This window comes from Squalius cephalus (genome assembly GCF_949319135.1).
Source record: "Squalius cephalus genome assembly, chromosome: 8".
NCBI classification, from domain to species: domain Eukaryota; kingdom Metazoa; phylum Chordata; class Actinopteri; order Cypriniformes; family Leuciscidae; genus Squalius; species Squalius cephalus.
In genome coordinates this window covers 34,199,196-34,226,950 of record NC_137129.1, presented here as the reverse complement: position 1 = coordinate 34,226,950, position 27,755 = coordinate 34,199,196, and the positions used below count along the sequence as shown (strand labels likewise).

Sequence of the window (27,755 nt, the reverse complement as noted above, 5' to 3'; positions counted from 1 at the left end):
AAGAGAAACTCATTAAGAAAACAATTTGCGACCCCAGTGATCGTCTTTAAAGGGCTTTGTTGTTACGAAGCAGTAGTTTGAAGAAAGGCAGCAAGTTATTTCAAACACAACAATGTTTCATTCATTTTTTCCAAATCACAACTGAGAATAAAAGAAAGCTCCTAAGGACAAGCTCAAATGCATCTCTCCCAGCAGTCCATTTGCTCTCAAAACTGCCTTGTTGGTGAAATGGTGACAGCTCCGCCATGCAAAGGAGCTTGTTATCGGGAAACGGACGTTACGGAAGGCCGCCGATCATCGGTCTTTCTGGCATTTGGGTCAGTCACTACCAATTAGAGCGCACCCGTTTTTTGATCGAAAACTTTCTAATGCAGGCTATAAACCGAGTGTTAATAGAGCATTGCTAATGGTGATTTTCTGATGCATGTCTCACCTAATGCTAATAGTCGTCTTCATTAGTGAGGGCTGTAGGCAGGTTATTAGCGATTGTATGACAACCATTGATATTGAAAAATGATATCACACTCAAACATTCCTATGATAATGTGGCCCATATGTTTATCAACCTGAAAACAAGAAGCGTTATCTTTGTCTTAGCCCAGGGGAGTTCGTTTAGGCAATTCATCAATCAAAGATGGTATCTGCAGCTTGTGGAAATGGATAATTTAATAAACGTACACCGTATCTGTTTTGATCAGTGTTATTTATTTAGTGTTTGTTTTATCTCAGCAGAAGGAGCTTTGGCTTAGATACCTTAAAATGGCCACAACATTTGCTGTGAATTATTCTTTTGAAATAAAGAGTTTAATGTGCTACGTAGACACACTCTAAAGCGCTCTCACCAGGTTGCTGCTCATTTCAGTTCTTCATGTGAAGTATTCTGTGATCATTTACATATGGAAGACTTAAAGGTACAGTAGCAAAAGCAACCTGTTGAACTTAATGTTCAGAGTAAGGGCAGAAAATGGTCATGAGAAACTAATTTAAAGCAGTTTTTGGTGCAAGAAATTGACTAACATTACAAGTGGACTTTGAAGAGGAGGATTTGGGTAACAGTTTAAAACCAGTATAGATATGTGAGGAATGGAGTAGTAACATAATGTTTTAGCTTTTGATTAGGTAAAAATGCAGTGGTAAATGTTTAAATCTGTTGTGTTCTACTTTGTTGGTACATTTAAATATTTACATTTATTCATTTAGCAGTGACGTGACGCTTTGGATGAAATCTTAACGTGTCACATGACCTCATTACATTTCACTATATCTGTATTTTCTATAGGTACTGTGCACAGTATGCTGATGTACTTATAACTGTGCATATGGAATCTGTGCACATTATGGAATCCCACAATGCATTGCGCCTAATGTGACTAATGAACCAGAAAAAAAACTGATATTTTTAACATTAATATTTTGATTCAAAATTTGATTGGACTGATGAAGTTTTACAAAATAAATAAATAAAAAGGCAAAAACTGCATTTATTTTCAAAATGATGACAGACGCCAATCACATATTACATGAAGAGATCATGTGACTGCAACGTAGAATTCTACTATTTGAAATGTTTATTATTGCATAATAATACTTGCTATTTTACTATTTACTGTTTCACTTGTAAGTATACAGAATACTGTGTATACTGAATAGTGTTAATTTAGTAAGCTACAGTAGTATTACGTTCTGAACCTAGAAGTGATGTCAGTGCATGTCATTGTCCAGTAGGTGGCAGTAGGTTAATGTTTGTGCTGTCATGTGTTGTTGCAGCTACACCAATCCATCACCACGGACACAACTGTTTAAGACTGCGGGTGTTTGTCTGCTGTTCTACAGGTGAGCATCATCACACACACACACAGAAACAAAAAAGCACGTAAACCGCAAGGGGAGGTCATGATGCTGGTTTTTAATGTGTGTTTTGTGTGTGAGCAAACTATTTTCAGAACTTAATGCTCGAACATGTTCTGTGGCCTCTTTGATCAGAGCATGTGTGGAGATGTCCTCTCACCCCCTCCTCTGTCTTTCAGTTTCTCTTCTCACTCTTTTGCTCTGTCTTTCTTTGATAGCATAACTCATGCAGCTCTTGAACACAAGTTTAACCCCGCGCTGCATTAATCAATAATATTTTTCAGTTATATTACATGTGTGTGTATTTGTTGAAATGGCTTTGTGTTTGCATATAATGTACCTAAAATGTATCCAAAAAAAAAAAGTTTGAGCAAATGATGTGTACAGCGACAATAGGAATTACATTTTAATATGTAAACACGGTATTAAGGTAAAAAATAAATGCTTTTTGCAGAAAAAAGTATGCTATGGCCTAGCAGCATTTTTTATTTATTTATTTATTTTTATAAAAAGACTATATAGACAAATTGCCGAGAATGAAAGTTGAAAAATACAGTATGCCTTAAAGGGGTCATGATATGAGAAATCAAATTTGTCTTGATGTTTTGACATATAAGAGGTATTTGTACCATTAAAACATCCTGCAAGTTTCATAGCTTAAAACGTCCTCCTCATTATAAACAAAGCATTTATATAATCAGGTTCCAGAAACGTCTCGTTTTGATGTTGCAAAAATTCATTTGCATATGACTGCCTCCAGAGACCAAGACCTCAACGAATAGTTTTACATCATCTCACCATTGGCCCCGCCCGCTAGCATCCGTTAGTCGTTTAATGGCTGACATTTGTCTACACTGGATGTGAGTGTCGCGTCAAATAGAGATCCATTATAATCACTGATGCTGTCTACACTGAATACAGTATAAAAGATGTGCGTTCAGTTTCTGACATATTCCATGGACTTGAGTCTGTCGACAACAGGACAAATGGAAGAATGAAGAACATTCGCTTTGACGCATCCAGTGGATGGTTCATTTTTACTGACTAGCAGATAATTTCATTTTTTTCCGCTGCGTATATACATTTGGGTTTTTTTTTTGTTTTTTTGTTTATTAGCAATATAAGTGAAACTCAAGGAGCATTTAAAAAAAATCCATGTCATGACCCCTTTAAGTGATCAGATAGTGTTTAGGGTCACTGTATGTACTGAGATCATGTTTTTCTTTGCTACAGTCTCTAATGCAGATGATGACTCGAACCAGAGTCCCCCTGACTACACTGTCAGACCCAAACTGCATGACATCGGTGAGTGAACACACACAAACATGAAGCCTTGTACACACATTGGCTTTATAAGAGTGTGTAACACAAATTTTCATCTGTTCTCACAAATATGGCTTTTATGGATTTAATCTGCCTCATGAGCATCTGAAATTCCTCTTAAAAACCTGGATGACCATAAGGTCTAGTGACCAGGGGATGGCCAATAATAAACAAATTCATGCATTTATTCAGTCTCTCTATTTTTGCTCTCTCGCCCTCACTTAACTACTGTTTTTATTCTGAGAAATCGAGCTGTAAATGTGCAGTGAGGTGCATTATGACTGCACATCTGAAATGTATGTCCAGCGAATACTCAGAAACCCAAGTTCACATCAGGATCACAGGAAGGATCATCGGGACACACTGCAGGATGTACAGCTTGGCTCAACGCCCACATGCCCTTGCTAAAGCACATAACTAAACTAATAGCTGGCACTTTACATCACCGTAGGCATTCAAATGCACTCTAGCAGTAGGACATCTCTCTCTCTCTGTGTGTGTGGGTACATGTGTGTTAATGCACACGGCATTAAAATGGAAACTGATTATGACACACACACCATATGAACCAATTGACCCTCTGTACACAGATCCTCCTACTTCTAAAACTGTCAACATCTTGTTAGCTTTCCCAAACCATATCTAATAAAAAACACATTGCTGACAGGTCAACCACCCTATTTTAAGGGGGAAAAAACTTGTGTTGCAGTCTTGAGGACTAAGTTTTTCTTTGTTTCCTGTCAACAGCTCCATAATACCATCATTTGTGCTGATTCTGCATTAAAATAAAAATTCTGCTTAAGTGTGCATAACACACATCATATAGACATAGTGTGTTCCAGTCAGGGATTATACTCGATAAAACCGATATGAAAAGATAGGGTTACAGATGTCAAAAAAGCACTGCATAATCACTATTCTGAAGAGACTTCCAAAGACCCAGGAGACATGATGTTTCTTATTTGAGTTTGCCAGGTCACACTGAAAGAATTTATACACTAGTTTCAGTCAAAAAAAGTGAATCAGCTAAAAGCTAAAGTCCTTTTTTGTGATAGGCTATTAAAATAACTGTTTCTTCTTTTTTTTTTTTTCTTATCACTTATGTACATCAGGGTATTATGTTACATCTTATGTTGTTAAATTAATGTTTATTGCATTCATTGCAATAATTTTGGTATATTCAAATTATTTCAATATACATTTTCCTACTGTAAATTTAAGGTCAATTTGTAAAACTTAAAATGTTGCTACCGTATTCTTCATGGTACATTTCTAGCTGCCGTTTTTTTACTGTAAATTTAAATTTAAAAAAAGTCGGGATCAGGGTTATCACAGTGAAGGCCTGAACTGGTGTGACATCATCCTTTGGTCCGTGGTGATGATGTAATAGGTGGGTGTGTGCCTTCTTTGACACGGAGAATCTTCTCCAGCTCATTTCTTCTGTTCAGTCCGTCGAGGTCAGACGTCACGAATAAAAACAAGAACACACTGGAGAGCTGCTTTATAGTGGAAATTGATGTTGTAATTCTGAATTGAAAGCTATACTGACACATTTTCATGTTTAATACTGTAAAGCTGCTTGCTTTAAAGCAATACAGTATATTGTACAAAGTGCTATAAATAAACGTGACGTGACTTAACTTGACTGGAGTGCAGCGTGGGAACATATCCACATCGCTATGATCAGATGCTTTCTTAACCGCTGTTTGCTCACCGCTGTCATTATTTTGCACAGCAAATATTTACATATTCATCTAAACACAGCTCTCAGCAGAGTAACAATATGCTGAAAAGGTATTTCCAACTTCTTTTTACCCCTAAGCAAAGAACAGTCTGTTTTGCAATCAGATCTTGGATATAAACAGCATTGTTTTGGATGTAGAACATTTCTGGATCAGTTGATGTTCGACATCAAATCTGGAACCTTAAGCAAAACCAGTTGAGAACCACTAGGGTATAAGACTATATTTGTTTGACAGGAATGTTGTTCCAGGCCCGTCTAAAGATGCTGATCCAGGAGCACATCCTACTTTGTCGCACAAAGAAGAGCACAGCAAAACCAGTCCAGTTGGAATTTCGCCTATGTGCGTCAACAATAATAAATTCCAGACATTTCCATGATGTGTTGACACGGCTCCGCTGATGTGTCCATTGAGCTGTGTGTCAGTGTTCACTCGCGTCTGCTATCACAGCAGTGTGTTTAACCTCTAACTGCCCGAGCGTCCTTTATCAACATACAACGTGGCGGCTGCTGATAAGAAATGTCACATATTCTTTGTTTTTTTTCTGTCTGATATCCTTCCAAGTCTTTTCTCTACAATCATATCTGCCGTTTTAATAGATAAGATTTCTCTCTCGCTATCTCTCCTGCTTTTATTTCTCCTTTTCTCTGCCTTTCTCTATTTCTAAGTGATTATTTTCATCATCAATAACCCTTGTAGAATGTTATATTGAGCTTTAGGGCCAGTAGTAATACAGGAAATGAATGGATGAGTTTTATCTTCCTTATATTTAGAGAAGGCTGTGGGGAAACCATTACAGTTGCTGCAGGTGATTACATTACTCAAAGAGGAATCACGATTTCCCCTGCACCCTTTATCATTCTACGATGTTTAGTAGGTGATAATTTAGCGTCACTGTCTAACTTTGACGTCTAGCTTTTGGTTGCGGTGGCTGAATGGTTAGTGTTGCATTCCTGACATTGAGCCATGGTGCTCATGTAATGGATGCAGGATTGATTCCAGCCGACAGTGATGTTCCGATCTCATTCCCTCTCTCTGTTTCCAATCATTTCCTACCTCTCTCTTGAATACCCTGCTGATAAGAGCAGCTGGACATAAAGAGCTAAAGTTAGCTATTATTCAGTGAGAGATTGACAGTTAACAGATTTTTTCTTAATCTGAATGAAATCATACATTTTTTTATCATTTTAAATGCTTTACTCTGAGGCGGTGTACATAGGCTTTTTATCAGTATAAAAAGTCGTTGCGTGCTCACTAACTTTCTTTCTTCCCTTCCTTCTTTCTTCTCTCTCTCTCTCTCAGATGAGTTTAACCCTGAGATCCCCAAACTGGAGAAGAGCGTCAGCGGCAGCAGCCCGTCTGGAGACCGACTGTTAATCACTGTGGCGACGCTTCTCCTCGCCGCTCTCCTCGTGTCTTAGCAACCGTCTCTCTCTCTCTCCCTGACATTTCTGAGCCAGCAGCTCCGAGCGCTCGCCTTTCGTTCAACCTGTGCGGGAGATTATCCAATCAGAACAGATTAACCAATAGTCGAGCCCTAAACACTGGAGCTAATAGTAGATCTACCGCACCCAAATAGTGGCCTTCGTCTCCACAATTTTGGAATAAGGAATGACGTGCATCAATTTCAGAATTTGCCTTTGCGATGGAACGTCCACTCTCCTCAAACGTACTCGCGGAGGAAAACAAATGTGGTTAGACAGTGAGGTCTCTCTACCTCTAGCTACGTCCGTTCTCGTCTCTAATGAACCTACCCAGACTGGGGCAAATCTTGAGATGGACATTTTAAGATTGACACGAGCTCAAATGGATATGACAAGCATCATAGTGGTCAGTGGATCTCAGCTGAGAGACTCGAGGAGTGCTGGAGACCTTTGATCCTGTTTTAACATTCTGTCACAACCCTTACCTGTCGGACTGCAATATGTGTCAGTCATTGATAGTTCTGCACTGCAGCAGAGATCAATAAAACTCATTTGCCTGTCACTAAGTTCAGGTGTTAGGCTTATGAATCGATCACAGAAAGGCATGGCTACTGTTTCTGCTAGTTTCCGGGCTGGAGACTTGTCTGTGAGCTGGAATGGGAACGCTTTCCTTCTAGTTTCCCAGTTCCATTGCTGAACTTGGAAACTAGAGATCGGTCAGAGACCATCACTTTTGTTCATTGTGTGACCGACATCATAGCAGCGCACATAATGAAAGAGAATCCAGATGGAACGAACTAACGGTAGATGGATAGATAATAATAGATGGTTTATTTCCTATAGTATGTACGTGTCATCATGGAAAGGCACTGGACTGGCCAGTGCCACTGATTAGCATAGTGGCCATTTTTGTAAGAGCGGTCGAGTCGTAAACTGCAATTCGCTGTTTTATATCGAAGAATTGCGATGCGGATTTAGTTTTTACCGTATGATACATATTTAACTGCTCTTTGAGTATGTTAGTTTATTTACTTAATTTATTGAGTTATTTATTGATCGTTTGATCCTTTTTTGGGAACTTTGTGAGTTTTGTCTGCTTTCTTGAGGGATCCTTCCTCATCTTTGCTAATGCCAAATTATTTTGTTTATTTATGTTCGTTTCATGGACTTTATTTCTGTTCATGTGCCAGCAAACTGAGTCTTAGTTACAGAAAGACATATCTAATGCATCTCATCCATTGCGCTCGGTTGAAATAGGTACATTATCTTTATAAGGAGAGTCATTATTATAGGACAGTGTGAGATTGTTGTAGTCTATATTGGTGGGCGGGGCTGGGAGGGCATTTAGGGAGGGGCTTCTTGAGAGGGTGTGGCTTCAGTGCAGTAATGGAATAAATCATTCCTCAGAACCCTGCAGACAATGTCAAGAGTGAATGTCTATGTAAATGTGTCTGCGTATGTGTCTTATGAGTGTGCACTTTACAGGGGGTTGTGAAAGTGTGCGCATTTTGGCATTTTCATATGCATTTAGATACACATTTGTAGGTTTTAAATACTCAAGCTTGTGTGAGAGTTTTGGCTGGTGAGAATGAGACAGGTGATAACGAAAGCATTTATCATTGTTGGCAACAACAGTACCAATCGTGTTTACCTTAGAAGGATTACAAACATGTAAACGAATCATGAATGACATTTGCCAGAATGAAACTTAATAAAACATTCTTATTTTAACACTCTCGCTGTTATTTGTATCGTCTGCAGGTTGTTGCCTTTAGAGCATCGTAATCGGCATGACGTGATTCTCAGGATGTCAGAATGTTTGTGTAAATGAGTAAATTACTTTTTTCCCAAGGAGCACATGCTCCTAATTTAAGAACACATAAAAAAAAAATTGGGGTGCAATAGAAGTGTATCAGATAATGTGTTAAGGGGATGCAAGGAGACATTTGCTAAAATCATTTAATTTATTAGAACACTAAAAGTATGGGGCAGCTGTAAGAGTTTACATTGAATTAAATGGCAAATACAGATTGTGAAACCTAAATACCAATAATAACAGAAAAGGAAAAAACATTATGCATAATGCCGGGACTTTTAATTATAAATAAGCCTGAAATACACTGGGACTATATACACTGTAAAAATTAAATTTCAAAGTTGTAAATAAAACAATGATTAAGTTTGAGTTTTTACAAGTAAATACAAGTAAATCTTTGTGCTTAAAAATGCAACGTTCCAGTCAATGTGTTAGTTGCCATTTCTTTGTAATTGTGAAATTTATAAGAAAATTGTTGAAAATTGTTTCTACACCAAGTTTGTTTTTTTCAATGTATGTATATATTATAGTCAAAAGTTTGGAAATATTATCTTTTTTTAATGTTTTTGAAAGCAGTCTCTTATGCTCACCAATGCTACATTTATTTAATACAAAAATACAGTAAAAACAGTAATATTGTGAAATATTAAAGAACTGTTTTCTATTTTAATATATTTTAAAACGTAATTTATTTCTGTGATGGCAAAGCTGAATTTTCAGCATCATTACTCCAGTCTTCAGTGTCACATGATCCTTCAGAAATGATTTGAATATGTAGATTTGCTGCCCAGGTAACATTTCGTATTATTATCAATCTTTAAAACAGCCGTGCTGCTTTACATTTTTGTGGAAATGGTGATCCTTTTTTTCAGGATTCTTTGATTAATAGAAAGTTCAAAGAACAGCTGTTATTTGCTTTTATTAACGTTATTTATTTATTTTGTAACATTATTAATGTATTCACTGTCACTTTTAATCAAGTTAATGCATCCTTGATTAATAATATTCAATAATAATAATAATTTAAGTATTTATCTCTCTTTTTTTAAATCTTACCACAAATGTTTGAATGGTATCATTGTTTCCACAAAAATGTTAAGCAGCAAATTTTAAATTGTAATATCAATTCAATATTGCTGTTTTACTGTATTTTGATTAAGTAAATGCAGCATTGGTTTGCATAAGAGACTTCTTTCAAAAACATTTTTAAAAAAATATATGACTTGTTAAAAAACTTTTGACTTGTTAGAACGTGCAATACAATGGTTTCTTTCTTGCAAAGGCAACACATAGTAACTACGCCAATACTGAAACAGATAAAAATTACTATAACGTTTTTTGAATGCATTTTTAATGATTTCACATAAATTACCAAATCAATAAAAAGAAACCATTTTAATCATAACTCAATTTTGACAATGTGTAGTATTTGTTTTGCCTTTGCATGTCAGAATTATTGCATGCATAGAGGAAATGTAACCCATTAATAGAATGGCATTATGTAACTTGTTTCTTATAAAAGCTTTTACTTTAATTAGAATTTAGTCTTTAGAACTGAGTCTTAAAGGTACATCTGTCTCTTTTTTTCATCTCTCCATCTGTCTTCTGCACTTTGTCCCTGTCTGTTATTTTATCTGCTCTGTTTCACACCCAGACATACTCATTCTCATTCAGCTAGACCAAACACACGTCTGTCTCCTCAGGTAAAAGGTTCCTGCAGTGATGAGAATCCGACCTCAGAAACTGCGCCTACAAACGCTTCTTCTCTTACAACACACAAATCAAAACTTTCTAGGTGCCCATCATTAGAGAACACACACACACACAACATAAAACACCCGCACTGACAGTCCTGGGAATATGCAGTTGTTCTTCTCAGTTTCGTCCCTTCCATCTAAGGAGAAAATGCCTTGAAGCAAAACATGTTTGTGCACATCTGTCTGTCTTTCATTCTCTTTTTTCCATCTCTGCTCTTAAGTGTTTTTCAATTTCAAGGACACTCCATGTACAAGTGAAGATAATAAAGACATTCGGGATTCAAGGGTAAGCAAGATTAAATTGTTAGTTCACCCAAAAATGGCATTTCTATCATTAATTACCCACCTTCTTGTCGTTCCAAACCCGTAAGACATTCGTTCATCTTCAGAACACAAATGAAGATATTTTTGATGAAATCCAAGAGGTTTCTGAACCAGCCATAGGTAGCAAAGTCATTGCAACTTTCAAGTCCCATAAAGGTAGTAAAGAAGAATACTTTTTTGTGAACCAAAAAAAAAAAAAAAAAACAGAAGAGAAGAAATTGTTTATTATTTTTGTCTCTGTTTTATTGCGCACAAAAAGTATTCCTGTCGCTTTATTATAACCTTAAGGTTGAACTATAGTCACATGGACTATTTTAAGATGTATTCACATACCTTTCTGAACCTCGAAAGTTGCAATGACTTTACTGCCTTTGGCTGGTTCAGAAACCTCTCAGATTTCATCAAAAATAACTTAATTTGTGTTCCGAAGAAGAAACAAGGTCTTACGGGTTTGGAATGACATGAGGGTGAGTAAGTAATAACAGAAATTTACTTTTTCAAATATGCCTTTAAATGTCACATCAAACATAACAGTTTTGATCCAAATCAACTGCATACTAATGTGCAATTCTAACTAATATCATGGTTCCACATCTCAAAAAAACAAAAAACATGTGAAAGTTTGTGTGAATGATCCAATTTGTCCATCACAGACACAGTTCTAATGTTGATGAGGAGCATATTCTAATGCCAGTAAACAGGACCAGACTGAATCTGTGTAATAGCATTATTCTGTGCTGATGTTGAGGGGAAATCATGGTAAAAATGTGTTAAACGAAGCAAAAAGTATGGCAATATTATTTATAGGTGAAAGTAACACTTAACTGAAAAACACGCACACAAGGAAGGTTGGGGGGGGGGGGGGTGTTGAAGGTAGAGTTTTCGCAATCAGCATTGGATCTGCCTTTAAGCAACTTGTGTAGAGAAGCTCACAGCAGACTTCCTTCAGGCGACACATGTGCTGCAGATTGTGGTGGCGTCTCTGTCATTGTGAGGACTTTCATTTTCTATTTAATAGAACAGGCATCTATTAAATAGAGAGATAAGAATAGAATGTCAAAATATATTAAAGGATTAATTGCAGAGGGAAAGATCTTCAGTGATAGTCTCATGACTTCAGAACACTTTAGCTACAAAATTGAGGATTCTAAAAAAAAAAATATTTTTTGTTGATTAAATGAAATATACAGTATACACACACTCAATTTAATAATTAAAATTACATTTTTGTCACTTTACATATACATTTGTGGAATATGTATATTTCAAACTATACGAAAAGATAGGTTGTTTTTATGTATGGAAGTAATGGAAGTATAAAAATAATGACGATAATACAATCTTAATCTGATTACTGATTAATCAGTTTGATACAATATTTTTTACACCATCCATCAATTCTGCCGTAATGTGTTAAAGGGATAGTGAAATTATTTACTGACTTTTATGGAACACAAAATGAATTTTCGCAAACCCTGGCCAGATTTTTCCATATAATGAAAGTGAATAAGATTTGGAAGTGTTGACCTCTAAAATGGACCATTATATAAGTATTCCATGAATTTAAAGTTTTAAACAGATTAAAATTTAGTCAACATCCATGAAAAACAATTGCTTCTGCTGTAGCCATCAAATCAAATATTGCTGCCAGTAGATGCACATGAAGATATGAGAGAAGGCATTTGGCAAATTTGTAGGCACACATTTTTGTAATCCATTTTTTAGAACTTGGTCGACGTGATTGGAAAAGAACTGTCAAGATTCTACTAAATTCCCATTGTTTGTTCTCTACTAAAATAACAGCATATGGGTTTGGAACAACATGATGGTGAGTCAATATTGAAAGAATTTTCATTTTGTTGACTCATTCAGTTTGGTTTTCCATTAACTTTCAATAATGCATTTCAGTACCCTTCAAAACTTCACTCCTGAAACTAAAAGTCTGGTTGTGTAATCAGCGTCCGTGAATGAGCGGATGATCTCAGTCTTTGGCCTGGCATCTTTCCCGGGTACAGAGAGGTCCATTAGCCTGTGGTGCACCACCAGAGGGTGTCAGGTTCATCTGTGGGCTCCCACTCCCAATTATCATGTACCATTAACAACAATAATACTAATTATGTCTGACATGGTGTCACTATTGTATCTCTTGGTGCAGGCTGTATCACTCGGACAGATGGTGTAACTACCAGTGGCCCCTAACAGGAGTCCTGTTGTTCATTTAGACATTGGAATAAAGTCCAGTTTGGAGCAGCAGCCCTAATTACACCAAGATGGCTGCCAGATTTTGCCCATATGGATTTTGGCTAAGCTTTGTTTGTCAGTTCATGTTAAATGCTAATGACATGGTAACACAATGGTAATGAACTATTGTCTAGTGGACTAAGAGAAAACCATAATGCTAGTTATGCTAACCGTTTTCAGTCAGACATTGAGGATCAGGCAACAAAGCTACACAATAGCCGCGTTTCCACTGTCAGGCCAAAAGCAAACGTGCTAGTGCGGGCCTGCGGGGCTTCCTCTGGGCCAACGGCTAGGGGGTTTTGGCCCGCTGAATACCTTGGTCCAAAGCGGGCCAACTGGGGCTTGTCGAGTGGTCATGAACAAAAGAAGAGTTTACCTGAGTCAGGAGACGGTCAACACCGCTGCTGATTTCCCATGTTATTATATGAGGCTACCAGCTAACTTCAACATTTAAGACATTTTAAACGATTTTCAGCTCAAAACTCACTTTCAGACACCAGCGAGTGTTTGAAATAACTTCCTTGCGATCTGATGGGAATTCTGATCACCGTATGAGGCAGAAATATATCTATATGCAAAGCTAAAATCTACTTACGCTAACCATTGCAATAATAACTACACCTATGTTTATGGATATACCAAAGACTGCTTGAAGAGTGTAGCCAAATCATATATGATTATAATCGTGTATTTATTTGTTTTTGTGTTTTATCTGTCTCCCCCTCCCTGTGCCTTTGTTGATACCTGATTTCTGCATGTCATAAACATGCACCCCAGTTAACTTGTATAACCAACCCAATCTCACGGCAATTCATAAGTATTTTATGAGGTGGTTAATTTGTACGAATTCATACAATCTCACTCGTAAGAACTCGTATGATATTTGCTAAATCGTACATATTTTACTAGTTGTCCAATTCGTATGAATTTGTATGAATGACCTACCCCTGACCCCGCCCCTAAACCTACCTATCACTGGGGTTTAGACAAATCGTACAAATTCGTACGAATTAGCCACCTTGTACGAATTCGGCTCGCACCGGCCCGACAGTGGAAAAGCGTTTTTTGTTGTTTGATTATCTCTACATGAGTTGTTTTTAAAGACAACCTGCAAGTTGTTTTTGCACAGCTTAATGCTAATGATTAAGCATTAACACATGATTGACACACATGATTGAGTTTTAGCCAATCATGTGTGTCGCCTGATTTTTTGTAGTAAGGGGTTGCATTAGTCTCAATAGTCTTGTTCAGACTGTAAGTTCAAATCAAATTTTTGCGCATATCCAAATATCGTATTGTCATTTGTCATATTGGCAAGCAACTTTCATGCGTGGTTTGAAATCCTATTAAAATCAAATTTCTGGAAATCCGTCTGACCGCTTTGATCTGATTTTGCATAGCTTTTCTGCCTATATGTCACTTTCTCACGCCACGTAAAACGTAAACGCGTCCGACATCATTGCCGAAACAAGGTTGCGTTGTGTTGTAAATGTGCAGGTCACGCAGAAAATTATAATAAAATGGAAACATCTCGCAGTGATGTGATGTCTTGACTTCCTTCAGTGTGCAGCCGAGACGTTATAAAGCCGCTCATAAGATGCAGTCCAGTGTTGCAGTTACACATTATCATATTCTAAAGCCTCGTATACACCAGGATGATTATCACGCGCTAATCGCCAGTGTTTTTCGAGACATTTTTTTACGCGTCTTTCTGTTCATGACCAAGCAATTTTCACTGGTGATGCGCAGAGTGAACGTGCAAATTCACTCCCTGACAGTAGACGGCGCTTATTAAAAAACAGGAATATCCCGGTACACAAGGTGGCGCTGCGCAACTTTACGGTTCTGGCACCCGCTTGTCACACAGAAGAAGAAGAGAGCCAGTATTTACGTGCTTGCCAAAACCATTCACACACTTTTTGTAGTCGCTGTGGCGTTTGTCATAAAGTTCTTTGTGTTCAGACACCAAAGAGACCAGCATCTTCTTCTTCGTCTACTTACTTCCTCTTCGTCATCTTCTTCTATCAATGTGTGCTCGGCAAGACCGTTTTGTGCTTGAGAGCCACCATGTAACTTCAGCAGCTCCAGGCACATGAACAAAAACGTCAATCTCACTTTTGCACGTCGGTGTGCATACTCACATCGGCGCCCTTTGTTTAGTCATGAGGCATTAAACGTCGGCGATAAGCGTGCGATAATCATCCCAGTGTGCATGGGCCTTAGGACAGCATTGCAAACCCCTCCATGCTGTTTTCGGCATAGTCTTACCTACCAACGCAATGTCATTGCCATAGAAAACAGCGCGGATATTCCAGAAAACTGTTGCGATGCACAGTGTGGACAGTCAATAATTTACATCAGATTCCAATCGGAATATTATTTGCACTGACAGTGGGAACGTGTCAAAAGTGTTAAATGACTCCATAATGCATGCTAAATGACTAGGCTACTCATGAAGATGTCCTGTGGAATTTGACTTCATCAAACAACCTAAAGAACAGATTTAAACTGAACACATTTTCTGAAAATACAAGATTATTTGGTCTTAAGTGGTTTTCTGTAAGAATATAAATCACTTATTAAAGCTGTAAGGTGTAAATCTGTTTGAATGTAGCTGCTGGCATGTTCCTGAGGTGAAGATAACCCCCATTCTGTCTCCAGATCACTCTGTCTGAGAGTGTCAGTATTAAATTCCCTCTGGCTGACACTTGGCTCCAAACTGAAGATCAGGATCAGGTGCTCCTGCGCTCCTCCCTGCCTCTGTCATTTAAGCTTAAAGATGACACTCCTCCCAGATCAACGCCTCAGAGCGCCACTTGAGGAACACAATATGGACCACTTCTAGCGTTACGGTATGTTGTCTGATTTGTGGTCTGGGAGAAGTTTTGATAGTCTTGTAAATCAAGTCATCCTTAAAGGAACAGTTCACCCAAAAAAATATAACATTTCAGCAAAGGGAAAGATTGTCAGTGACTTTTCAGTTTTTTCTTCATACAAATTTATAACTTCAGAACTCTTGAAATATAGTGTTTGAGTCATATGGATTACATTAGTGGTGGGTGTTTTTTTGAATTTGTTTACACTTGACAGGACTTTTAATAGCAAGAACTACACTCCTGGGCAAACAAAAATGGACCAAGCCCAACATTTTCTTAACACTAAGCTTTAATTGTTTTAACCACAAATTATTTCTCAGATTTAAGCAAATGCACTACTTGAAAGGTCATTGCTATCTCAGAAAAACATCAAAGACAGAATTAAGCTTTTGGCAAATTGGGATATTGAAAACACATTGAGTTGCATGGTGATGCTTCAGAGCGATGTGTTGCACGTCACACGGAGGCTCACTATTGGCCGACGCTGGTCATGTGTGTGATACGTGGTGACGTGCAACACAGACGCGCTGCGCTAAAACACTACGTGAAAAGACTCGAGGCCCAGAGAGAAGGAAATGAAAAGTGGAATAAAGTCATTATTTTTGTATTTTTTTGCGCACAAAAAGTATTCTCGTCGCTTTATAAACTTAAGATTAAGCCACTGTAGTCACTTGGACTATATTAACGATGTCTTTAATGCATTTTCTGGGCCAGCAAGTTATAATGTCTTAGAAGCCTATGGAGGAGTGAGCTCTCATATTTCATCAAAAATATCTTAATTTGTGTTCCGAAGATGAACGAAGGTCTTACGGGGTTGGAACAACATGAGGGTGAGTAATTACTGACAGAATTTTCATTTTTGGGTGAACTAACCCTTTAAGACCATTAAAAGACCACTAAATCTTTTGCCATTTTTGGCTTGGCCTTTTTTTTCTTTTTTTGCCCAGGATTGTATATGTGATCATTTATCATATGGGATGATGATAACAGATATTCAGTCAGATATTTAATCTTAAAAATAATGTGTTTTTATTTTGTTGATATAAATATTTTTTTATACATTTAAAGGTAGTTTCTTATTTTTGTCAATTTCATACACACAAACGTGTGCGTGTGTGTGTGTGTGTGTGTGTGTGTTTTATTTTGTTAATTTTATAAATATTCTAATGCATTTTTTCATATTTATTAAAATTAACATTAGTTCATATATAATGGGCAAACATGAATAAACAATAGTATATTTATGAATTATTAAATGCTGTAAAGAATATTCATTGTTAGTTCATGATGTCTTTTGTAATAACTAATGTTACCTTACTGTAAATTGTTACACATGATTCTAGATACGAAGAAGGCTGCTGAACTTAAAGTGCAGAAAAGCACCTTTACTTAAGTGTGTGATGCTAAAAGTACATTTATGTACTACTGAATGATAGTTTAGGAGTCTCGTATCATTGCTGAACTGTTAGGTTGATTGAAAGAAATCATAAATTGGAAGTGGGACATTTTGTTTAGCAGTCACTTTGAGTTCATTCGACATTTTCAGCATCATTAGTGCAGAGATAAACCATCTGTGTGTGTGTGTGTGCGTGTGCGTGTGTGCGTGCGTGTGTGTGTGTGTGTGTGTGGTCGGGTGATTCCCCTGTCTAGCTACACCGTCTGGACTCGTCACAGATACAGATGCAGCCCAAATGCTTGCCAGATCTCTCTATCTCTTTCCCTCCCTCTGTTGCATCCTGATCTGTTTGTCTTCTTTTTCTCATCAACTCTAAATCTTTTTTATCATTCTCCTGCTGTTACTCTCATTCTCTCTCTCTTGTTTCCTCAGAACTTCACAGAAATGTATTCAGGTCATCAAATTACACTCAGATGTTTCCTTGTAAAAACAATCCGTTTTTTTTTTTTACTGGAAGTGTGGTGATGGGCGATTTGTGGAATAAGCTTCAGTTGAAACAATTATGTAGAACGAATCTTGTAAGCTGTTTTTGGCTTTAGAAGAAAATGTCTATGATGGGGATTAGAATGTGAATTGAGTCAAAGCATCATTATTGTGCTCTTCATGAGCTGCCAGGCCCTAAATCTGGAAATCAACTAAGTCAAGTCAAATTTATTTGTAGCACTGTTCACAATACACATCGTTTCAAAGCAACTTTACAGAAAGTCATGTTATTTCTTTGAGTGCTTTAATGTTTTAATGCAGAGCAGTGTTAGGGTTGGGTGATATGGCTGTATATGGCTATACAGTATGTAATGTGGTATAAATGATAAGAATTTTGGCAGATTTTTTAAAGGTTTAAAGGAATAGTTCACCAAAAAAAATTTAAATTCTGTCATTTACTCACCCTCAAGTTGTTCCAAACCTGTATACATTTCTTTCTTCTGCTAAACACAAAAGAAGACATTCTGAAGAATACGGGGAACCAAGCAGTTCATGGACCCCACTGACTTCCATAGACATTTTTTCACCATACTATGGAAGTCAATGGGTTCCATAAACTGTTTGGCTGCCCATATTCTTCTAAATATATTTTTTGTGTTCAGCAGAAGAAAGAAATTCATACAGTACTGGAACAAGTAAATGATGACATAATTTTCATGTTTGGGTGAACTAACTATCAATTTAAAGGGGGGTGTGAGCAAAAAAGTTTGAGAACCACTGAGTTTGTCACGATAAAACTGTCATTTTCACCAAAAAATCGAGATATGGTATTTTGATGAAACATAGAGGTTTTTTTATTATTTAAAAAAAAATAAACAGACATGGATGAATTATTCACAATAAGACTGTTTAAATTAGAGTGAATTTTCATATAATGCCAACTTTAAGAGATATACACTATATTGCCAAAGGTTTTGGGACGTCTGCTTTTACATGCACATGAACTTTAATGACATCCCATTCTTAATCCGTAGGGTTTAATGTGAAGTTCGCCCACCCTTTGCAGCTATAACAGCTTCAACTCTTCTGGGAAGGCTTTCCACAAGGTTTAGGAGTGTGTTTATGGAGAATTTTTGACCATTCTTCTAGAAGCGCATTTGTGAGGTCAGGCACTGATGTTGGACGAGAAGTCCTGGCTCGCAGTGTCCGCTCTAATTCATCCCAAAGGTGTTCTGTCGGGTTGAGGTAAGGACTCTGTGCAGGCCAGTCAAGTTCCTCCACACCAAACTCGCTCATCCATGTCTTTATGGACCTTGCTTTGTGCACTGGTGCGCAAACTGTTCCCACAAAGTTGGGAGCATGAAATTGTCCAAAATGTCTTGGTGTGCTGAAGCATTAAGAGATCCTTTCACTGGAACTAAGGGCTAAGCCCAACCCCTGAAAAACAACCCCACACCATAATCCCCCCTCCACCAAACTTTACACTTGGCACAATGCAGTCAGGCAAGTACCGTTCTCCCGAAAACCACCAAACCCAGACTCGTCCATCGGATTGCCAGACAGAGAAGCGTGATTCGTCACTCCAGAGAACACGTCTCCAGTGCTCTAGAGTCCAGTGATGGCTGCTTTACAGCACTGCATCCTACGCTTTGCATTGCACTTGGTGATGTAAGGCTTGGATGCAGCGGCTCGGCCATGGAAACCCATTCCATGAAGCTCTCTACGCACGGTTCTTGAGCTAATCTGAAGGCCACACGAAGTTTGGAGGTCTGTAGCTATTGACTCTGCAGAAAGTTGTCGACTTCTGCGCACTGTGAGCCTCAGCATGCGCTGACCCCGCTCTGTGATTTTACGTGGCCTGCCGCTGTTGTTCCCAATTGCTTCCACTTTGTTATAATCTCACTAACAGTTGACCGTGGGATATTTAGTAGTGAGGAAATTTCACGAATGGACTTATTGCACAAGTGGCAACCTATCACGGTACCACGCTGGAATTCACTGAGCTCCTGAGAGCGACACATTCTTTCACAAATGTTTGTAGAAGCGTCTGCATGCCTAGGTGCTTGATTTTATACAACTGTGGCCATGGAAGTGATTGGAACACAGAAATTGATTATGCAGTAGTCTTGCTATTTGTTAAAATGTAATTAAAAGTCCACTTGCAATCATTCATGATTAATTTATTCCTAGAGCGGAAGTGTTCGATAATAAGGATCTTAAAGAGCTAAAGAGAGTAGTATTTAGCTCATCATGTGATCTCAAGTACCCCTGATCCACATAAAAACCTACTGTTATAAGGCTACTAATATGACTGGATTTTGGGGATTCTTTCAGGATAAAACTTATTTAATATGGAAAATCTACCAATTAAACCCATCAGATAGGCTACAGTATTTGTGTGGTAGAATAGATCTGTCTTATACAGCACAAACCCTGATATTTAAAGCTGCTTTTGAGCGAGTCAGTCATGAAATTCCACCCATATTCTCCTGTGGAATAATTCATGCAGTGGAATACTTTATTAGGCTTATCTTATTGAAGAAGAAAAAAAAAGCTATTTCTCACAGGATATTGAAGTTTCTGGCTTTGCAGAGCTGACGTGAAACTTTTCCGTAGGTTAGAGTTTCTGTACTATAGTCTAATCTATTAAACAAAAAAGTTAAATGTTTTTACACATGTAATATTGAGGGAGGCAGAGATGATACATTGCAGCGTTAGGCATTTTTCAGTAACCCTTTAACACATCCACCCCCGGTTTCACAGACGCCTTAAGGCTGTGTTAAGCTAGTCCCAGACTGAAATTTTAACTGAAATCAACTTGCACTGACATATCTTAAAATATGTCAGTGCCATTGTTTTGTCTCAAGATGCACACCAGTAATGTTTTCATAAGAGCTACTTTAATGTCCTAATTAAACCAAGGCCTAATCCTGGCTTAATCTAAGCCCTGTCTTTGAAACCAGGCCCCAGTGTTTACTGTGAGTGCCTAGTGATTAAATTACAGTTCAGTTCTTTGCCTACAGGGGCCGCTGTATCATACACCGTCTCCCACTCAAAGGCCCTCGGCAGCGGCTGTTATATAAACCGCTGTCCAAATGCTTATCAACAATGTGTTTTATGCAATAGGCTTAAGAGTACACACCAATTCAACTCACATCGGTTGCTTGTGATACAATTTCCAAGTATATATTTGATGTAGATAGCGGATGACCGCATGACCCACCACAAAAATATTCTTTACATGTACTGTATGTAAGTTGGTTATTACATATCTCATACTTGGTAAACACTTGTATTGACATTTGTATTGTCAGATATAGTGACATCCAAAAAGTCTGAGATCACATTGACAATTCAAAATCTGACTTAATCCTGAAAATATAAAAAGTTTTTGTGCTGCTGTCATTAAAGCAAAAGTTGGACAACTACTAATATACTTCAAAAAATTCTGAAATTCATATTAATTCAACTTTTAATGCAAAGTATTATATTAGTATAATTTGTATGTATATATATATATATATATATATATATATATATATATATATATATATATATATATGAAGAGTTCAGATGCCAAAGCCTCTAAGTGCCCTCTGAAAATTTCTTCTAGAATGGTCATTTTATCAAGCTCGTATATTTAAGTTCAGTAATTTCACTTTAATGGCAATGAAAATTACCTATTAATTGTCATTTAAGTGAAATTACTGAACTTAAATATACGAGCTTGATAAAATGACCATTCTAGAAATTTTCAGATGGCACTTAGAGGCTTTTGCATCTGAACTCTTCATATATACATACATAAAAAATGCAAAAAACACTTGCTATTGGTCTCAGATATTTTGCTCCCAATTTAATATTTAAATGTGTCGCTTAGTAAGTAACATTTGTAATATGCCTTTTTTAATAGGTTTTGTTTGAAAACAAATTGTGAACATTGTATATCTCAAACAGTTCCTTGATACGGATTGAACATTTGTTGTAGAGATGAAATATCTGCGATTATATTCATCTCTTTTTGCAGTTTCACTTTCCTCCACAGCTCAGAGGTGACAGATCCATGAATATTTTAAGCAAAGAAGAACCTTATTCTTTGTTTGTTGTGTTGTCATATATCAGATGGCTCATGGGAAGCTTTCTTTCAGTCATGATTATGTGACCGAGTGAAACTGAGAAAGGGATTAAGATGTTTTCTATAGTGGAAAGTGAAAAATCTCCCATTCAGTACGATGAACTACTTGGAAATTCTTATAAAGTAAGTTAACAAAAGAAAAGAAATGCCAAACCACAGCCAACTGGCAGGTTGGAAACACAAAAGCTTATCATGAAAGTGTCACAGTGCAGTTAAAACTGAAATGAACACACACACATACACACAAAGAATCATTTCAGGCCAGCAGGTTTGGGCCTGTGTTGCAAGATCAGTCAGACAGGGTGTTGGATAATAAAGACAACGTCTAAAAGGACTGATAACATTGAGGATCATTTCTTTGGAACTTTCTCCGGGGAATAATGTTTGTGCGCTTAATATTTAACTTTTTAACTCTTTCCCGGAAATTTCCAAACAAATTTCCATGTTTCCATCAATCCATGTTTTCACTGTTATATGGTAGGGGGCGCTATGACGCATCTTCTGAAAGACTACGGAATCTCCGAATTAAAACACTGGAAGAAAAGGGCCGGTGCCAAGGGGTGGCATTTGCGAACATGAGCAAATTCGAAAGTGAAAGCGAAAAACGAGGACGCATTCGAAATTAATTACAAATGCGTGAAATGCACTCATCTAACTCCCCATTGGGAATATAAATGGCCCCCCGATTTATGTGTCCTGGCTCCGGCTATGGGGAAGAAGCAGCAGAAACAAGCGATAGAAGCATTGCTTATGCACGTTGTAGTCTTTGACAAAAAATTTGATTTTTTTTCTCAGATCTTTGTTCATAATGCTGCTTTTTTATGACACTTACCCAGATTCAAGTGTTAATAAAAAAGATTACATGAAGCTTGAATGAAATTTAATTGGTTTTTAAAGCAGAGGCTCTCTCTTTCTTTTAATATACTGCATATTTATTTAACAAAATATTCTGGGGGCCATTACATTTTTGTGAAAATATAAATGTGTAAAATTCCGCACTATTTTGTGCACTTTGTATAGATGCACGGATGTTTTTCCTTCCATTGAAACCCAAGATGCTCTTTGGATCATGCTCAAATCATGCTGGAGAACTTGATCATCGAGTTTTGCAAAGACGCATTTTCACTGGTGGTCTCAAACTTTTTGGATGTTGTGCATATATTTATTTCTTGGACTGTTAGTGCACATATCGTCCTCATAAACTAAACAGGGGTGATCCAAGCTTTATCTGAGGCGGAACTAGCTCGGTTCCGACTAATTTACTTCTCAGTTTCTTGGCCACACTGCAAACTGCATCAATTCAAGTCGCAAAGTCCAAAATTGCTGCTGGCCAGTTTGAGGTTGGGCGCGCAGATGGGTTGAAACACATCCCGCAATTAGAGTCTTTGTTTTTGAAAAGCGGCACGGCTGGAGGTGGGGAAAGTGTCAGCGTGCATGAGCGGGAGAGGCGTGAAGCTCCTGGTTCCTCAAGGGTTTTTCAGCAAGCGTTAATTTGGGGCCCAGCCAGGCCTCTGTGAATCGCATGACCCAGCAGGCTGACAACCATAAGAAATGAAAGACATGAACTTTTATGTTGAGAGACTTACTTTTTTTACTTTAAATTTACTGCAAGAAAAAAGGCAAAGAGTCCAGACAGGAAACGTCTACCTTTCTTTCATAACTACAACAAAGTAATAAACTATCTCAAATCATGTGGCTTGCCGAGTAGAGGTGGATTACTTTTCTACACGATTTGCAGCTGATGGACTATAAAAATGTGGAAAAGACCCTATAGATTTTAGGGCTTGTGGGCAATGTTTTTTACCACCGCGGTTAGCATATCTGCATGTCTTCTCCCGGTGTTCCAAAGCAACTGGCAAAAGGTCTGAAGAGCAGATTTTACCTTCTGCAGGTGCAAGACATTTAGCCTATAATTGATGTTGCGCTGCCAGAGAAAGTGGAAATAAATTACGTCACGTGAAATACGCTATACAAATAAACAACATGCCTTACCAAGTCTAACAAGTACAAACTGTTATATAGAACTTGACGTGCAAGTAAAAAGTTATCTGTCCTACAGCGTTTTTTGCTTTACCACAGTGAACGGAAGGAAGAAACGTTTATAATCCCAAACCCCTGCGAAAATGGATGAGAAATGAGGGAAGATTTGGGAAAAGAAACAAGAGAAAATATGAAAGAGTGTTAAATTCGTGGAAAGTCAGGTGACCAGATTGCAAAACGGAATACAAAGCTGACAAATGGCTTCAATTTATGCGCCTCTCTCATTTGGTCATGATTGTGATGTAACATTTAATTGCTAACCTAATATTTCTTTTGTAAACGAAGCTTTGTGTTTCACTCGTGTCGTAATATTAGAAACGCCCTAACATTGTGGAGGCAACTGTTTTATGAGCAGCACTTAGACGTTCTTCAGAAAAAGTAAAAAAATTACTTTTTGCAGTTGTGCCTCATGTTATTTATAAAAGCTTTAAATTGGATTTGGTTTCCCCCAGCTAAAAATACACAAGTAAACTAAATCTTTTCAAAAAAAGGCAGTGGTTCCTAAGCTATATGTTCATTATAGAGCCATATATCTTTGCGCTATACATTTTCATTTGGCTAGAAATTAGAGAGGAGCTCTCCGCCAGTCTGCTAAACGCCTCCATTTCCTCTACAAAAAGCGTATATATTTGTGACGAATAAGATTCTAAAACATTATATCTGGCCTTTGCAAAAGCTTTGTTTCATTAAAAAAAAAAAAAAAAAAAAATGTAGACTAACATTTCTTGCATAACCACAGAAAATAATCCATCAAAAGGACGTTTTTGCACTGCACCGCCTCTTGCAAACTTTGATCTTTTTTTAATGCTTGTCATCTTTCTCTTAATCTGACGGTCCTTCTAAGTACTGTTAATATCCATTTTGTTTGTTTAGTGCTTAAGAATTCCTTTTACCCTTTCTGTCTCATTTCATCCTGTCATTCTTCTTCATTCTTTATCCCTCAAACGTCTCCTAATCTGTCTTCTCCCTTTCTCTCGTTTGCTGCTAATCCTTTTCATCCCTTTGGTTTTCCTAATGCTACCATCCTTCAATGTCTTGTTCTTTTTTAGTCATCTCTTCTTTCCTCTCGCTTTCACTCTGTGTTCCTTCTCTCTCCATCTTTTGCCCTATATTTAGGCGTAATCCTCTATTTCTGTTTCCGCATCTGTACTGCGCTCAACAGCTGGGGCTGAATTTACAAAAAAGATCCACACCCACACGCTGACACACACCACTATAAACACACAAACACACCCCAGTAAACACACACGCAAAAGCCTCTGGAAACACACATACCCCTGCAAACATGTTGTTTCCACATTTTGCTCTCTAAGCACACATGCTAACCAATGTTGGGGAGCTACTTAAAAAAAAAATTATAGTTAAACTATATTTAGAATATAAGCTAATAAAAATGAGGTCATTCCAAAAAATCGAATGCTTTTTTGTTGGAAAAGCTGCACTATTTTAAGCTGTAAATGTGCATTCATATTCAAAGCTGTTTGGAGATTATTCACAGGAAAAATTCTGGAATCCATGCAATCTGGAATTATGCGTGAGGGCGAAACATTTCCCCATGCAGATTTTTTCAATGGGTTCAAGATGGTCGCATGGATTCGCCACACTAACCAACAGAAAGCTGCTTAGTTTGAAATGTATTTCAGTGTGAGCAGTGCTATTCACAATAGACAGTTTTTACAGAAATTTTGTTAAACTGTACATATGCTACTGATGAAAGAAGTTTGTCGTTCCAAACCTATGCATTTCATTCTTCAAAAAAGATTTTTTGAAGAATGTTAGTAACAGTTTCAGGTCACAATACAATGGCAGTCAATGGGAACCAAAAATATTTGCTTACCAATTTTCTTTAAAATATCATCTTTTACGTTCAACACAAGAAATAAACTCATACAAGTTTGGAACGACACGATTTTTGGGTGGAATATCCCTTTAAGATAGTAACCTTGGTTAGCTATTTCCCAACACTCATTTTTGCACACTCACGCACAAAGGGCCACAGGCAGCGTAATCCTTATCCTTGAGAGCTGCAGTTGTTCAGCAGATTTTCTAGCTAACTACAATCAAGCTGGCACCCCTGGAGCTTTTAGGTAAAGCAGTGGTTTAATTGATTGCAATAAGACAGTCATTACTTTGCATCCCGGAGAGACGCCCTGCCGTGTGTGCGCTGGACAACAACATCACAGCCTATTCTGTGGATGAAACTCAAACAGATTTATCCCGATTTAGCACTCTCATTACTGCTCCAAATGAAGGGAGGGGAAATGGCTGTAACTTTGAAGAGGCAAACAAAACCAGTTTTTTTTGTGTGTGTGTGTGTGTGTGTGTGTGTGTGTGTGTGTGTGTGTGTGTGTGTGTGTGTGTGTGTGTGTGTGTGTGTGTGTATGTGTGTGTGAAGTTGTTTCTGTTGACTTTTTGCTGCACGAAGATAAACATTTGATAGGTGTGGTGGTGAGCCACGTGTATAGACAAATCTGCCTATGAAATTAGTCCTGAGGGACATTTCTTGAGCACCATTGGGAATATGGGGAACAAATAGTGTTGCCCGCATATGGGGCAAGCTGAGGTGCGGGGTAGGTGGTGCTCAGGGGTTTGGGTGAGCGGTGCTTGAGTAGACAGTGCTGGTTTTGTGGCAGTACATTCCCTCCTGGAACATTAGCGCTCCTTTTATGCTCACCTGCCGTTATGGTTGACATGATTCAAATCATCATGCTTGTTATGTTTGTTTAGTGTTGCCACAGGTGACAGTAGCATGTGTACTGATAACTTGTTTTCAAACAATGTAGGGTGTATTTGACGAAACAGTAGTTTGGCTATAATAATAAAAAAAAAATAACAAAGATCTCAACTCTTTTTAATGTATATGTGTTTATATAATTATGCATAAATAAATGTAATATTTCTTTATATTTGATTTGCAATATATAAGTATAAATGAAAAACTAAAAATGATGTAGGTTTTTGCGTACATTGTAATTTTATGTGTAAGTTTTGTAATTTAAACTCTTTTGTTTTTGTTTTACACTGTAAACTCAAATAATTTGGCAAAATTCAAAACATTTTAGGTAGTTACATCAAAATTTTTAAGTTAAGAAATCCAAAGTTTAAGTAAGCAGAACTGGCAGATTTTTATTTTGTACTTATACATTTTAATTGCTCTTAACTTGAAATATTTGAGTAAGCTTAACCTAAATATTTTTAGTAGTGGAAACTTGGCTAGCTTTAACTAGCATTAAATGCTAACTTGCTAATTGGTAAAAATGCTTTGATAGCATTAGCTTAGCATAGCAATTGCTGAAAGAGTATGGCATTATGGAATATTGAACATATCTGTTCTAAAATTAAGCTCATGCTCCACCTGTCACCATGATGATAAATCCCCCCAAAACATTAATTCTAACGAACTAGTGATGAATTACTACTCACACAGGTCAGTTTATTTGACGAATTGAACTTGTGAGGCAACGCAGCGCTGTTTCACTTGGTGTTACACTATCAAACAGCATTTGAGTGTGTTGAAAGTTATAATGTTATTCTATGTGTTAGTTTGTTGGCTATATGAGACTCATATGTTGGCTATATGATATTCTATATTAGAATAGCATACTGATCATATTTCTAACATTCCATCATGTTGAGCTATATAACATTGATTTGTTTTATGTACATTTGCTCACCTATCTAATAAATTACATGCAAGAGCGGCGTCTCTGTCAAGTCGAAGTTTGCTGCGAAGCTCTCGACATCTCGAAAACGCCACGCCGGTATTTATCCTCGTTTTATTACTCCTTTTGTCCCAAAGTCTGCTTGCCATGATCCATAATGTTTGAATGAAACAACAACAGCGTGAGCGTGCCGCTAAACATTAAGCAGTTATCCAGATCTGTCGCCATGGTTACTATGGCAGTACAAGCAGAAACCAGGGATAACGCGAATATTGCGTCATTGACAGGCGACAAGATACAGGCACTATTTAAAATTGTGAATTTCTCTGAATTTACAAATTCTTGGAAACATTCAGGATAATGTAAGTACACAATTGAAAGAAATATATAACACTACAAGTGGGTTTTGGATATTTTCATACAAAACTTTGTAATATTACATATTGTACCTTTAAGTTTAAAATTAAAAGAAACAAATTCATAACACTCAAAACAATTCCAATTACTTAAAATTTGTCATTTTTGTGAACTCAAAAGAAAAAAGTTTTAAATACTCATAAAAGTTAATATGATTTAACTAATTTGTTTAATTTAAGTTTACCCCACTCAAACCACATATAGTTTAAATAACACTTTTCACAAAAATCAAGTATTCTTCATTTTTTATCTTTAAGGCATTTTTTTTTTT

At 37.3% G+C, this 27,755-nt stretch overlaps 1 protein-coding gene across 1 annotated transcript in view; it reads left to right on the top strand.

The window, feature by feature from the left end:
• The window catches only part of efna3a (ephrin-A3a), a 103,466-nt gene extending 95,400 nt beyond the window's left edge, over positions 1-8,066 (top strand). Inside the window, exons 3-5 of the mRNA XM_079878448.1 lie at positions 1,768-1,833; positions 3,082-3,153; positions 6,216-8,066. Of these exons, the coding sequence (XP_079734574.1) occupies positions 1,768-1,833; positions 3,082-3,153; positions 6,216-6,334 (257 nt within the window). The 3' untranslated portion in view covers positions 6,335-8,066. The remainder of the gene's footprint in view (positions 1-1,767; positions 1,834-3,081; positions 3,154-6,215) is intronic.
• Positions 8,067-27,755: the final 19,689 nt, after the last annotated feature.